Raw genomic sequence first — 15,075 nt, 5'->3', positions numbered from 1 at the left:
TCTGCCAACTCACCATTTTAACCCTGATCAAATCCCCTTATAGAAGATTAAGAGGGGAGTTTGTGCCTGGCTTCAGCTGCTTGTGGGTATTGACACGTTTTCTACTTTTCCCCCAGATCCCTGAGAAGTAAATGGTATGAAAATGGAATACCATCTGATGTTAACCTGAAGGAGGCAATGCAATCGGACTGTAAGATTTTCTGATTACTGCTGCGCTGTAATAATGCCTGTGAGGTTACAATGTCTACGCTGAAGCACGTTATTCTACAGGAAGCCCAGGACAATGAGAAGAAGCTGGACTGGAGCTACATTGAATGGGTTGAGAATGAACAGGTCACGACAGGTGTGGCGAACGCCCAAACACAAACAGACCTGCAGCCCTGTGAGCACAAGGGGAGCCAAACCAGCAACCCGGTCATCATGCACATAGATCTCAAACGGACACACTCGAAGCTGAGACATTTGTCTCTGGTGGACCCTGACAACTGTGTAGCACCTTTCTTCCAATTTGATCGCCAAGCTCCTGGGCGCATCTCCACATCTCCCACCTTGAGGAGGATGAGGAGCACCCGGCGACCTCTGGTAGATTCCCGTGATTCCGGCAGAATGGGGATTACAAAGGAGGAGCCATCATCTGCAAGCTCAACCTCCCCTACGAGCTCCTTGCCTCCTGTTCACAGAGTAAAGTCTCCCCTCGCAGTGAACCCCCCATCCGATGGAGAGATCTGTCACAACCATCCGCCGGTTTCATCTTCCCGCCAACTGACAACGAGATCGTACAGATCAGAGACGTTCGACAATGGTGTCACTTCTCCTGCACACCAATGTCTCAGTGCTGATCCTGCTCTCATTAAAGATTCTGGATATCCTGTCGAGGCACAGGTGAGCTTTTAGCAGGTTTCTGTGTAAGTTTAATAAAACCCTATTAAATGTATTGTCATTTAAAGCATCGTCACAAATCCTTTTGCTTGATGTGTGCCATGGATTTTTTTTTTTTTTTTTTAAATCCATAGCTTATAATAAATTAAATGGATGGACATTCCTTCCTTGCGGAAGCTTTCTCTCCCTCATTCTGCCTTGCCTCCTGCAGTGGTCACTCACAATGCAAGCTTTTGACAGCAAATGAATCAGCAGTTACATGCACTGACAGCTCTGACCAAACCCACTGCCTGGAGAGCCCTGGGAAGTGCTCTCCTTGGGCCCCTATTCACCACAGTCAGCAGTCACCCAATAATGGAGGGGTCAGTGAGCGATGGGAAAAGATAATGGGGAGATCTATTCATCAGCTCGTGGTATTCAAGCAAGCGCATTCTCAATAGAGTGCTGACATTCTCCTCCAATATCAGAGGCTTTTGAATGCAAGCGACCACTTAAAACACTGATTCCAATTTGAATGTCTTTGAAAGTGATATAGTGGCGTTGTTAGCAGAAGGAGGGCTTTGCACCCTCAGTTTGATCCTGACTGTACACTGGAGCCACATTAATATGGCATTGAAACTGTGTCGTTACTCCCTTTTAAAGATGTTGAGCACTAACAAAGTTTTGCTTTTTCTTTTCCTGCAGGAGAAGGATCGCTGCCATAGTAGGTAGGTGCTCTGTACCTGTGGACTTGTGGAGATTTGGATGCTTTTTCTGTCCTCTCAGCATGGCAGCAAAAGATGTCAGAGTGTTGGAGAACATATTTTCTTATCAGGAATTAGTCAAATTTCCTGTGGGGAACACAGTGCTGGCATTTGTTTTTTTTTTGCTGGCCATCTGATTCATCCCTGTTTCCATGACGAAGCGCTGCTGGTTCTTGGTCAAACAATAATCATTAAAAAAAAAACTAAGTACTTTTGACTTGCTGTCTGGATTCTGACTGAGCTTTCAGCTTAAGAAGCCCCCTTTGTACTTTCATTGTCATTCACGTCTTTGTTAATGCCTCATAATCATGGTGGACTAAGTTTTTAGAGTCCCATGGTTATATAGTAGCTAGACAAACCCTCATTAAGGCTGTTTTCCCTTACTGCTACCCACGCCCCTCCTAATGGGCGGTGAGGCTCTTCCCCACACTAGATAATTAGGCAGCTTTTGTCCCCGTAATTACACCCTGGCACTGTGCCGGTTACTGTGTCCAGGCCCCAGTGAGCCATCAGTTGGGACAGTTTTGTTTTGAGGCATCATTATTTCTCTTTTGTATGAACAAAACACCCTTTTTTTTTTTTTTTCTTTTTATAAGTTCTCCTGGTAGTTGAGAGGCGAACACAGAGGATGCTTTTCTGCGCCATCACAAAGCAACAAACAGGATGTCATTGTGGTGATGCTGCAGGATGAACTGACCTGATTTGGAGGAGTAATCGGGCCTTTCAGATTGCCCTGTCGGCTTCAGCTGATGCTGACTATTTCATTCTGTCTATTTGCTGTCAATGCTGTGAGCTTAAGGTTGGAGGTAAGGGGGGGGTGTGGTGTCAGTTTACCAGTAAGAGCACCACCCTGCCAGTAAGAGCAAGGAACAACTGATGCTTTCACGGTTGAACAAAAGCATCTTGAAGGGAAAACGAACCAGGTTACTCCTGTTTAGCCGTAGACACACACATCTGTCAAGTGTACAACTTGTCCCTGCAGCCATGTAGTTGACGTGCAGTTTAAGTTAATCTTGCATGCCTCTTATGCAACTGCATGTACTTCAGCAAAAGACCAGCTACTGTTCGTGTTTATAGGTTGTAAGAGGAAGAAAGGCTGTTTTGTTCAGGCAAATTAAGTATTTTATTTTTACATACAGTAGCTGAAATGGAAAAAAAAAGCACCAACATTGTTCCTCTTACTTTAACTTCTGCTCCAGCTTTGTTCTTGTTAAGACTTCAGCCTTCATTTGTAAGCCATGTGTCCTGATTGATTATGTCAAGATAACCTTTGTCAGGTTGTTTGTTGGTTCGAATGAGGATGTTTGCAGTGCTGTGAAATTAATTTTAAAACCACATTCCCAGTTTCTTTTTTTTTTTTTTTTTTTGTCTTGATTGTTTCATTGGTTCAGTCCTCCCCACATTCACACTCACATACTTGTGAACTTTAACCTCTTCCTTTGAAGTCATGACCTTTAAATATTTAAAAGTGAAACCACTGAGAGTTGTTGTGGGTCACTGACCAGCTGTCGTTTAGTTTCACGCTGAAAGTGAACCTTAGCCTCTGAAAAACCAGCCTGCCTGGTTGCCAAGCACCTTACATTAACAGTCAGTCCCATTAACGGCTGCTCGTCTGCTTAGTTTGGCTGCCGCTTGACATTGTCACCATTGGAGATGCTATTAGTGATCAAGTTTTTCTAGGTGTAGATTTTAAATCCCTTTTAAAACAAATGAAAACCTGTCTAGTAGGTTGGCTGCCAGTTTAATGCTTTCCTCTTTTAATATTTTCATATCTGTGCGGGTCTTTGGTTAATTTCATCAAGTGAATGTTCTTCGGTAATCCCGACTGTACAGCAACAGAAGATAAGTCAAAACACTTGAGAACAGTGGTTGTGTGAGCTTTGCCTGAGGCCAATAGGTAGACCCATGTTTTTCCAGCCAAAGCCATGCCTCGGTTACAAACTATGAAAAGGAGACCAAGAGGATTATAACTGGCACACATTGACAGCTTGCCTCCTTCCACAAGAATAGGGTGATCCATTAATCAGCAGCAATCCATGTATGAGCCAGACACAACGCTTATCCTTCACAATATCTGCTGCTCATGCTAATCACCAGTTTGCTGCACAATGCAGATGGTATTTCAGTGGTATTTCAACTACGTAATATGACAAAAGGAATTCTGTTATTTCCTGTGGCTTGCACTGAGTCCATTCTCTTTACATCCCAGTACATTTATAACAGATTATCACGGTGTTGGATGTGAAATGAGCTGTTCTATTCATGCCATAAAAATCTGCCTCCTGTTTCAAAACCTTGCATGTTGGACAACTTAGTTTTAAAATGGAGAACATCTTAAGTTGATCATATGTCTGTTTCAGGCTTCATGAGAGGAGGCGGAGCTCCGTGGTGGTCAGTCTGCCTGGATTGGATGTTTCACCAGGAGACCTTTTTGTCTCCAATGGAGCAGCAGACATGATAAATGGCTCAAACTTCTCTGGTAAAGTTCGAAATTCTGTCGAATCTCGCTTCTTCTCATTCTCTGGACTTGTTCTGTCATTTAACTCCGTCACTCTGATTTAGCCTCTGTTTAAATATGGCTTATGAGTCAACAAATCACTCATTCGAGTCCTTAAAAGCAAATAATGGTTTCCTAACTTTGTTTGCCTTTTATTGTGAGCCGTTTGTGTTTAACTGTTTACTTTGTATAATGAGGAAAAGGATCCCATAATGTTTAGGTTTTAGTGCTTTATTAAGAGTAAAAAAAGGTTATTAAGTTTGCCTTGAGAAAGCTTATTACTAGTTACTTGAAGTAAAAGTTCATTCTTGCTTCTTTACTCAAGTTATTGCAAACATAATGAACTTACAAAAAACGGAATTACTGTTTCATACTTGCCTCCAGAAATGGTAAATTTTTAACCTTCGTGCTAAAGCAGAAATGGTACACACACAGTTTTACGTTGGCACTTTACATCACCAATAGTTTGTGATTTGGAGCAGACCTTGAACCGAAGTGCAGCGTTTGTCTGGGGTGTGAGAGCGCTCAGGCAGATAATGAATGTACCATAGGGCTTTCAGGAATGGACAAGAATAGTAACTTTTATTTTAAGTTAACAGCAGGTTTTGCAGTTTAGTGACTTGATTTTAATGTAATCTCTTGTATGCAACACAGCTATGCCTCGATCGTTAATCAGTTTAACCTGTTTTCGTATCCAACCTCTGCAGATACAAAGAAGTCAAAGTGGCCTTTTTCAAGGCGTAGTACGGTAGGTGTGGTGTTTGTCAGTGGTGGATGTGTGTGACTGGTGCCACTGGTGTGTTTGTGGTTTGTTTTGATGTACTTTTGTTTTAGCTTTGGGCAGTTGCTTTGGACATTGTTCTCTGACCCACTTCTCAAAGCAGATTAGTGTTTCCTCTTATCCCTTTTGGAGCACAGAGTTTTTTGTAATTGGTCAACACTTGAAATGCAGAACTTGAGCCAGACTTGTTAATTCAGCTTTTAAGCCTGTTATGTGTGCAGATAATGAGCAAAGCAGAAAATAAGCAGACATATTTTTTTCTCATCCATGGCCAACCAAGAACTATAACTGAGAACTACTTTGTGTTTGTCTTTTCTTTTTCAGACTAAAGCAAAGTTGCAGATGGGTACAGTGTCAGATATTGAAAAATACCTTTCAACAGTGCACATTCAAGACTGGAGAAATGCTGAATTTCAGAAATATAAGGTGAGAAATCAGCTGCAGAGTGTGTCTGTTTGTTATGTAAATCACAGAGTTGGTTCTGTCTGCAGTTATTTCTAATCCTGGCAAAGTTTGAATTGCAAAGATATTCAGATTTCCAATCCAAACACAATTCAGTGTTTACTAAATGACTCAGAAATGACATGACAGCAGCTATTGACGCAAGCTTGAAATGACACAAGCTGTGCAAGAACCAGAATTTCTTGTTGGAAACTAGCTGGGTTGACCCTACACGTGTGTATAAGCAAATACTCACATGCAGAGCTGAGTCGTGTTGGTTGTGCAAAATTTGCAGTTATACAGTGGTATAGTTTTCATACAAACACACATTGTGGAGCATGCAGATTTGTTGCCTAGCTGTTTTTGTGATGGGCCTTCCTTCTATCAATCCATGCAGGGCTTCGCTTTGGCTGAGTTCCTGCAGGACCAGTCTTCCCAGGTGAGCATTGACTCTGATCCTCAGAGCCACAAAAGACAAGAGGCCATCTGGGAACTCTTCACCAGCGAGTGCGTTTACTTCCTGGATCAGCTCATGGTTCTCAAAGAGGTAACTTTCTCCATTTAAAACTATGCAAACACACAGGACCAAAAGCAAACAGACCAAACCTAAATGAAACCCAGCACCTGCTGTTTCGGGATTTTCCTCATCTCTTTGTCATCCTGTGTTTGGTGTTTGTGGAAAAGTCTCTTACGGGTCTCGCTTTCTTACAGTTAATTTGAATATTTATAATATATATAATATATGTATATATTTGAATATAATAATTTTTATTTTGGGGTGAGCCAGTCCTCCCTCGCACGTCTCCAGTTGGTGCAAAATGCAGCTGCACGCCTCCGAACTGGAGTATGTAAGAGGGAGCACATAACACCTATTCTGGCCTTCCTCCACTGGCTGCCAGTGACCTACAGGATTCATTTTAAGATTCTTTTATTTGTTTTTAAATCTTTAAATGGTCTGGCCCCTCCTTACCTCTCTGAGCTCCTCTACTCCCACACCCACACTGCCCGGTGCCTCAGGTCAGCTGACCTGCTGCTCCTGGACGTACCGAGGTCCAAACGGTCCAAAATTGTGGAATGAGCTTCCCCTCCACATTAGACAAGCCTCCTCTCTGTCCATTTTTAAAACTCATCTTAAAACCCATTTTCATTCCTTGGCCTTTAACCCAACATAAGACAATTTCCGGTCAGTGTGCCTTATTTTTATTATTGGTTTTTACTTACTGTTTATTTAGTTTGTTTTATTGTTTTAATTCCATGTTCCTTGTATGACCTCTTGTTTTTATGTTATTTATTTGCATTTGAACTGTTTTATTCTGTTTTTATTTTTGCCGATTGTGTACTGCACTTTGTTTCAACTCTGGTTGTTTTAAAGGACTTTATAAAGTCGAGTTGAAATTTAATGTCAGATTTGACATCCTATTCTCCATCTGATCTCTTTGTTTCTTGCAGGTGTTTTTAGTGACGCTAACTAACCTGCAGCTCAGGAGTTGCCTTACTGATGTTGACTCATGGAGGCTGTTTGCAAACCTCAATGAACTTTGCCTGGTGAGACACGATGCAAATAAGTTGCCCGAAGCTTCTAGTTTTACATTTGCCATGTAAATGATGTTAACAACGACAGCCTTCATAAGCAGAACGTGACCATATTTGATTTGGTAATAAAATGGCGCAGCAAAATGTTGTCGTCTTGTCAGGTTTTTAGGATTCATCCTGAATTGATAAAACTGAAAAACTATGTACATTGTTGTTTTGGCTTGATCTGCATATTACATTTTATTTTTTGTGAATGTGTTTCAAAATGTTCCATTTGTCCCACATATGACCATCTTTTAACATGAATAAAGTAGTTATCGTGTAGCAATATTTACAGGCCAGTTTTTGTAAAAAATACAAACAAAATATTGTCACATAAGACGTAATGTATTATTTGAAAGGAGTCTTAACTACAGTGAAACAATGGATTTATATCACAGTGATCAAACTGAAAGAACAGGGCATCTTGCTGCCTATATGGTGACACTTGACACACTGTTTTTGTTTGTTTTGTTTTTTTTGCTGCAGGTGAGCTTTGGTTTCCTAAACAACCTTCTGCGTGTCATTAAGGACACGTTGGAGATTGCTGAGGGTGGCGGGACCACCTTACTGGAGCTGCTGGGCAAGGCAAGTCTCACTCCCAGGTGGACACACACGGACTTCCAGTTATCTTGTCACTTGTTAAAGTCCACTGATAAGATGTGTAAACAAGAGAGAGTGATAGGAGGACATGATCATGCATACTCATTCAGGTCATTTTACTTATAATTGTAAATATTGATTATTTTAGATTTTTTTCTTTAACTAAATCTAAGCTGCAAGTTGCTTTTCCTCCCAAATATCATTTTTCTGCTATTATGTAAATGTATTTACATCAGAAAGCAGGTTACATTTGTTGAATTGGTATTTAGAATCAGTCTTGTTGACATTTAAGTGTTAAATTCATATATGTACTTGTTGCAACATTATGGACATGAATAGATCTAAATAATGATGAGGAACTGTGACCTCAAAGTACTAAAACAGATACTAGAACATTTTTAAGTTTCTACATTTTAAATGTAAATCAGCGGGAAATTGAATTTTTCTTCTGGTACTAATTTATACAGCAAAGTATATATTAGAAATGGGTTCGGTTTTTATACTTTCCACCTTGGATCCAGGTCTGCATCATCTTGCCTTTTTATGATTTGTTTATCTGTAGCTCCACAGGTGATGTGACCCTGCAGTCTGTTGCCCAGTGTTTGTCTAACTGCTATCTTTTGCTACCAGACTTTCCGGGAGAGCATATGCCACTGCCTGCAGAAGTACTGCCTCAACTACTCCACTGCTCTGCTCTATCTGCACAACCTGAAGCCCCGAGAGGACTTTCAATCATATTTAAAGGTACAGGACAAAAATCGTTTCAGGCAGCCAAATATTTTGTCAGCCACAAAAGTGAAGACACGCTGTTCCTTGAAAAGGCTTCTGGTGTCATGTGAGAAATATGAGAGAGCGCACGCAGCAATGTTGCTGCTTCAACAGTCAGTTCAGTGTCACAGAGACCTGCTGATGAAAGGAATGTCAACATTTGTCAGTGGCTGAGAGTTGCGTGTTACATTTACAGTCACGTGAAAAAACTATTCAACTCCTGTGAGTTCTTTAACTTTTTTTTTGGAGTTCTTTAACTCCAATAAACACAACCAGATTGACATCAATACATTTCACAAATCCTAATTCAAATATTTTAATTGCAGTTATTGGTATCGTACATCATTGTGAAAAAGTGAGGGCCACTCATCCTTGAAATACTGCTGTAGTTAGTTCAGGTTTGCACGTGTTAGCTCGTGCACTGCTCCCTGAGGGCCCTGATACATTAAGTTGAGGCCTGAACTCTGTGTCCTTGTCATACCTTGATTTTTTTTGTTTTCAGTTTGTTGTACGTATGCTGGTGCTTAAGATTGTTTTTAGGTTGGATTTTTTTTTTTTTTTTTTTTTTTTTTTTTTTTACATTTGAACCCAGAATACTTTGGTTTTACAGAGGACAACATTGTTTGGCTGATTCACATCAGGATAGTCCACTAGACTTGGTCTGATTGGCGACTTGGTTCAAGGTTGTGGGAGGGCGGGGTCATTCCAAACCCAGATTGGCTTCATACTGCGCTTCTCAAATGAGTCCGTCCTTTTTAAAAAAAACGTGTTTCACTCTTTGCCAGGGACAAGAAAATATGTAGCCTCATCAGATCTAAGTGGTCTGGGTTAATCAGATTTCTATCAGAACTTTTACCAAATTCTTCCACGTCTTCCTGTGAGCTATTTCTCCCTTCCAGAGCCTTCTATCATCCCACACACATGTTTGTTTTGGTTGTGTTTACCTGTAGTGCTGTGTGCTGAACCCACTATTCCATTTGTTTTGCAGTCTGCACCCTATCCACTTGAAATGGACAGAAACCTGCATTTGTAGGCGGATCAATTATGCTTCTGTGATCATCATCATCATCATTTGTTTACGCATTCAAAGTTCCCCCCAAAGAAAGAAGTGGAAAACTGACTCGTATTCAGATCTAAAAGGCTGATGTGAATGTGCCTAAATGACTGCAAAAAGTTCCCATCATGTGGCTGTGAAACAGCTCAAATCATCACCTCTGCTGAACAGCTATGTGTTTATGCTGACACGCTTTCCTTGGTTTTCACCAAACATGATGCTCTGCATTATAGCCAAGCATCTCCAATTTAACCTCATTTGTGTGTAGCACATTGTAAAGCACGTGTTGTTGTCTGGTACAGATGCAGCTTTGTAAGCCTAAGCTGTGCTGATAACTGTCGCTAATGATTTTCCTCCTGTGCATAATCTTTCTTGCTTTAGATCAGTGGCCAGCAAATTGTTTGGAAAATACCTTTTAACCCTTTCCAGACTGACTCGCAGCAGTAATGGCTGATGTTTGCCTTCCTTGACATTTTATTAATACACACCTTAACTGTCCAGATCATCTAGCTTCTATTTGTACGGAGGTGATTTCCCTTTCCATGAAGAGTTAATCATCTGGCTGCTGCTTTACCCTCTTAATTCCAGTACAAGAGCAAAATCCTACATAGTTTATCACACATTTACCAATCGCATCTAATAATTGGCTTCACTACCCTTTTTTTTATAGGTCCCACCAACATGGCCAGCTCTTTTGACCCTCTGATCTCCTCTCTTCTTTCTGTCTTCTCCCATTTTTCTCATCAGTGGTGTGAGAGGAACGAACGCTGCAGAAGGCTACAACTACATGACCTGTTGGTGGCGCCACTGCAGAGACTAACCCGATACCCCCTGTTGTTGCGAAACATTGCAAAAAGATGTGAGAAGGATGAGGAGGCCCAACTTCAAGTTATAGCAGAGCAAGTGGACACATCTATCTGTGAGCAGCATGCCCTTTTCACCATGACTCCCAGTTTATCTGTAAATTGCATCAACATGCTGGTTGACTTCCTGATTGAACTAAGTGTTTTGTTGCAGAGTTAGTAGTAATATTTGTATGAATTCACATAGATCTTGTCAGGTGCTGGTGGTTTCCTAGCAGGTGGTTGTCAAATTAAGCGACAGAAGGTGTGTGAAGTAGGTGCAAGTGTAGTTATGTGTCAACACAAGCGGCGCAGTTTGTGTCTTTTATAGCCAATGGCTTGCATGCTTTGGACTGTAGCCAGCATTCCCTGACCATTTACTCTTCTCATCATGTGTCCAACTGCAGACCTGTTGTGGCGGTTTACTGGGAGGAAAGGCTGTGGGAAATGTGCCGCAGCAGTGCACCGTGTCATTTTGTTGAATTGAACTAATTAACCTCACGCAACCTTCCTGACAAATCTGAAATGAAACACTTTCCCACTGTTTAAAGCAGGGGTGTCCAAAGTCGGTCCTCGAGGGCCGCTGTCCTGCAGGTTTCCCATGTATTCCTGTTCCAACACATCTAGCTTCCACTAAATGGATCAAAAAGCCAATGACGTGCACAACTGATTAAGCTCTACTACTAATTAATTTGAATCAGGTGTGTCTGAGCAGGGATACATAGAAAACCTGCAGGATTCTGGCCCTCGAGGACCGGAGCTGGACACCTCTGGTTTAAAGTGTGTCCTGTTCCACGAGGTGTGTCGTACCACACCTTTTTAATGGTTTTGATTTTGCAATCCACAGCTGACGGAGTCTAGTAGTCACAGCTGAGATGTGCAGACTAAAGTCCTCTCTGGGTGGGGGGGTGTAAAAATCTGACAGAGCTGTAATCTCTCATGAAGTGGGCTTGGCTGTATTTATCATCTATTTGCTTTTATTACTTGCATGGTGATGCTAACGTTTATCAGCTGTGGTGTCATACTAAAGACATTTAAGATGCATAAAATTAAAGTCAATTCTTCTGGAAAAGTTGATGCTGTGTTTAATACTAATATTAATACTAATATTAGTATACTTTTCTGGAAAACGAGGATGAGTTGCACCAAAACTTCAAACTACAAGTCATTCAGGAAAAATGGTGACTTCACAAGTGTGCGAGTTTCTCCTGCTTTGTTTAACGGTGAACCTCCAGTTCTTCTGTTTACACTGTGAGCTGCAATAAGTTTTAATATTATTGATAAGTCTCATTATTTTCTGTTTTTCTTTACTGCTTTTTGTTTATTTATTATCTAAGCAGATTGTGAAAACATTCTAGCAAGTTCTGAAGAGAATTTTAGGAAAAGTAAAAACTGCCCGTTTGAGATGCTCAACATTATCAGTATGGTGTTGGTATTGGCTGATATTGTGTTTAAAAGTAAATATCAGACACCCACCGATTATGAAGGACAGAAGTGTTACTGAAGTGTTCATAAGGCTGAAGTTCCCCCAGACCACTCTACACCTCATCGGTTAGTGGTTCCATGTAAATTAGTGCCATTAATGTTTCCCTGAGAAAACTACTGTCCTCTTTAGTTCTAACTTTCACCTCAGGTCCCTGTTTACATCAGGGACCCTCAGTCCTGGTCCTAAAGGGCCGGTGTCCTGCAGGCTTTCCAAGTGTCCCTACTGCAAAACACCTGAGTCAAATCCATGTCCATTTAGCAGACGTGCAGAGCTTGTCTGAGTCTGAATTAGGTGTGTTCTAGCAGAGACACTGAGGAAACCTGCAAGTGAGACCTGCAAGACCCTCGAGGACCAGGATTGAGGATCCCTGGTTTTGAGTTCACTGCAGGATGTTATATTTGAAGAAATATAATCTTGTAAGCCACCTGCGTTTTCAGATCTCTGCTAGTGGAATGGTTTCACTCAGCAGCTGATCCGTGATCAGCGAGTAGGCAGACGAGCAACCTTCCACTGATCCATAAAGTTAAATAAGAGTTTCACTACAGTAAGAACTCCAATGTGTTAGAAACGGTTTTATTCTATGATGTTTGGAAGTGGGCTGCAGCACAAACTGGGAAAACACCTCTGACATCTGCAGCATGGGATTCAACACCATGTGGTTGGTGAAGAGACCTGATCTGTCCCGGCTGTGACTTCTGTAAGGATTAAACAACAAGGAGCCGTGCGTTAGACAGTTATAATGCACGACGCGCAGCCCTATCACCGTCTATTGGACGGATCAGTGTTGTTTAAACCACTTATGGCCCCACACAGTTTTCTTTTACAAAACTTGTTAATATGATAAAGTATATGAATTATTTTATGTTTGCCTTGGTGTACTTTTATGTTAAACAATTGATGTCAAGCTACAGCGCATTTCTCTTTCACCTGCCAAAAGCCAGCTGATTTGAACATATTGCTATGGTGAAGCCCGTAACGGACTGATTTAACAGTGATTTAACTTGTTAAACTACTTGTGTGTGTATATGAAAATAATGCAGCCAGTTGGCATCAGAATTCTCATGATAAAAATGATTTTTTAGTCTCAGGAAATAGTGTAGACGACGGTATGTTCTTGCCTTCTTTCCACATGCAGGTGCTTCGTTGCCATGACTAAGAAATTATCTTGTCGTGCCTTAAATGATGTTGGGACACTTGCATCAAATTTAGGTTTGGAAATGAAATATATGAACATTGTTTTAGGTGTGAATAGAAGATGAACACATGCTGCTTCAGGTCTGACTGGGAAAAGACAGTTGTTCCTCGATCTCTGTTTTCTGTCTTCATAGAAAAGTGTTGCTATGCAGGCACAAACTGTTTACTGATGCTGGTATCTGGAATTGTTTCTTAAACCAAACTGTGTTTTTTACTGCATAACCTCAAACTGGAATTTAAAAAAAAAAAAAAAAAAAGTCTTTTTTCATATAGTTTTATCATGAATACAGGGCTTAAATGATTTAAAGATTTGTTGGTAGATTAATCCATGAAGTGTATCATGTTTTTGAGTCTGGTTTTGTTTGCATCCATCCTAATGAAGTTTTGGACACTCACTTTCCCCTCTCCTCCTTTTCTAGGTGATCTAGAGGGAAAAGTCAAATGGCTGGATAACTACCAGAAGGTGAAGCAGTTGAGAGATGCTCTGGTGTGGCTGCCTGTGTGGGAGAGAGACAAGCGTGCCTTCATCCCTGAGGTCTGTCTGGTATCAGTGCACTTGTTTATAAATAGCATATATTTGCATGTGTTGAAAGAGCAAAGCATGAAGTCAGATACATGCCAACAGTTTATCTTTCTATATATCTTAATGCAAAATCAGATAGCACGAAGCACACATCAGCTTTTCCTTTCTGATATCAACAAGTCAGATCTTTGATTTACTTGTGAAAAGATTTAACTGATGAGCTACTTCTCTTTCAGACTCTCAAACATCTCCTGAAAGCTGTCACTCTGGATAATCTGATCTCCCACAGAAGTCTGCTGCATGAAGGGAAGCTAGTGCTGACAGGTGTGTAAGCTGGCATATATTCAGCACATTTCACGTGTTCAGTGCTTCGGTTTGAATAAAATCTTAGACCGTCTTTGTTTGGCTTATTAACAGAGAACACAAAGCTGATAGATGTCTATCTGTTCCTGTTTGACGAATTCCTGCTGATCACAAAGATGAAAAGGAACAAAAAGGTACGTCACTCACGCTCTGATCAGGAACAATGGTGGCAATTCAGTCAAAGGCTCTTTTATCTCCATCATTCACTGTGTTTTCTGACTGACATTGTAGAAGCCCATCGGTCCTGAGCAGAACCCTCTGAGGCTGCAACAGAACCTGGAGCTGGATCAGCTACTGAAGGAGGGATGCACTTTCACAGTTCTTGACCAGCCTGTTTCTCTGGACCGACTCCAGGTCAAGAACATCGATCAGCTAAATGCCTCCAGTAAGAACAGTCTTTGCCTGGTTTCATATTGTTTTTTTATCAGTACCACATTTTGTTTGAGAGTGTTTTTATGTGAAAAACAAGCTGTGTCACAGGACTTTGTTTACACAGGATTTAATAAAAGAATCCTCTGCTTTCTGCACAGCATCGGGGCTGCCTCATTCTTTCATTATAATGCACCACAACCGCTACCAGCAATGCATCGGTGCATTCATCCTGCAAGCTGCGTCAGAATGTGCCAAGGTACATCAATTCAGCCATGACTGTTTGACAAGATTTAAAAGGAATTTAGTTTATCTCTGTAAAAATAGATTACACAAAGCACTGTGCTCTACGGTGGACTGGAGACCTGTCCAGGGTGTACTCTGCCTCTCGCCCAATGATTGCTGGGATAGGCTTCAGCTACTCGCTGCTCTTAATTGGACTAAGTGGTTAAAGTTGACTGACAAAGCATTGTATTCTGGCCATACTTTTTTTATATATATAACAATGTTGGTAATTTTCACTTTAGATTAAAACTGAATGACAGAATCTCTTGCTTTCCTTGTAAACTTTTAGTAAAAAGAAAAAAGATTGACAAAGTTCATATGCATGGATTTTATGAGCTTTGTCATATCGGTTTAGTATTTCAGTAAAATATCCTAAGAGTTTGCAGCTGTTACAAGGTATTACTCTGATTATATGAAGCCACTTTAACACACATCTCTCCAGTCTTTTCAATCCACTGTTGACTAGCAAACCTGATTTTTCTGTTCCTGATACATTTCATGTGACTTTTTTTTTTTTTTCAGCGAGAGTGGATGTCAAAGATAGAGGGCGCAGTGACGGCTCTGCTGAAGCTGGACTCTCAGCAGCCGAGACTCAAGAGCACCTCGCTGTGGCTGGAGTCTTCTCAGATCTGAATGGCACCGAAAGCCATCAGAAACATTTTGACTGTCAATGTG

General features: G+C 41.0%; 1 protein-coding gene across 1 annotated transcript; it reads left to right on the top strand.

Annotated features, from left to right (window-relative positions):
* Window positions 1–240: 240 nt before the first annotated feature.
* On the top strand, window positions 241–15,033 carry plekhg7 (pleckstrin homology domain containing, family G (with RhoGef domain) member 7; the record flags this gene model as incomplete). Its single annotated transcript, XM_079249643.1, has 16 exons — window positions 241–882; window positions 1,564–1,586; window positions 3,983–4,101; window positions 4,827–4,867; window positions 5,225–5,326; window positions 5,739–5,888; window positions 6,791–6,886; window positions 7,403–7,501; window positions 8,147–8,260; window positions 10,086–10,257; window positions 13,280–13,395; window positions 13,620–13,707; window positions 13,801–13,880; window positions 13,978–14,131; window positions 14,277–14,374; window positions 14,923–15,033. The coding sequence occupies 16 exons, from the start codon at window positions 241–243 to the stop codon at window positions 15,031–15,033; spliced, it is 2,205 nt and encodes a 734-aa protein (XP_079105769.1).
* Window positions 15,034–15,075: the final 42 nt, after the last annotated feature.

The sequence above is a fragment of the Telmatherina bonti genome, assembly GCF_933228915.1.
Source record: "Telmatherina bonti genome assembly, chromosome: 2".
Classification (NCBI taxonomy): domain Eukaryota; kingdom Metazoa; phylum Chordata; class Actinopteri; order Atheriniformes; family Telmatherinidae; genus Telmatherina; species Telmatherina bonti.
The sequence above is the reverse complement of the archived record's forward strand: the minus strand, read 5'-3'. Positions and strand labels throughout refer to the sequence as shown.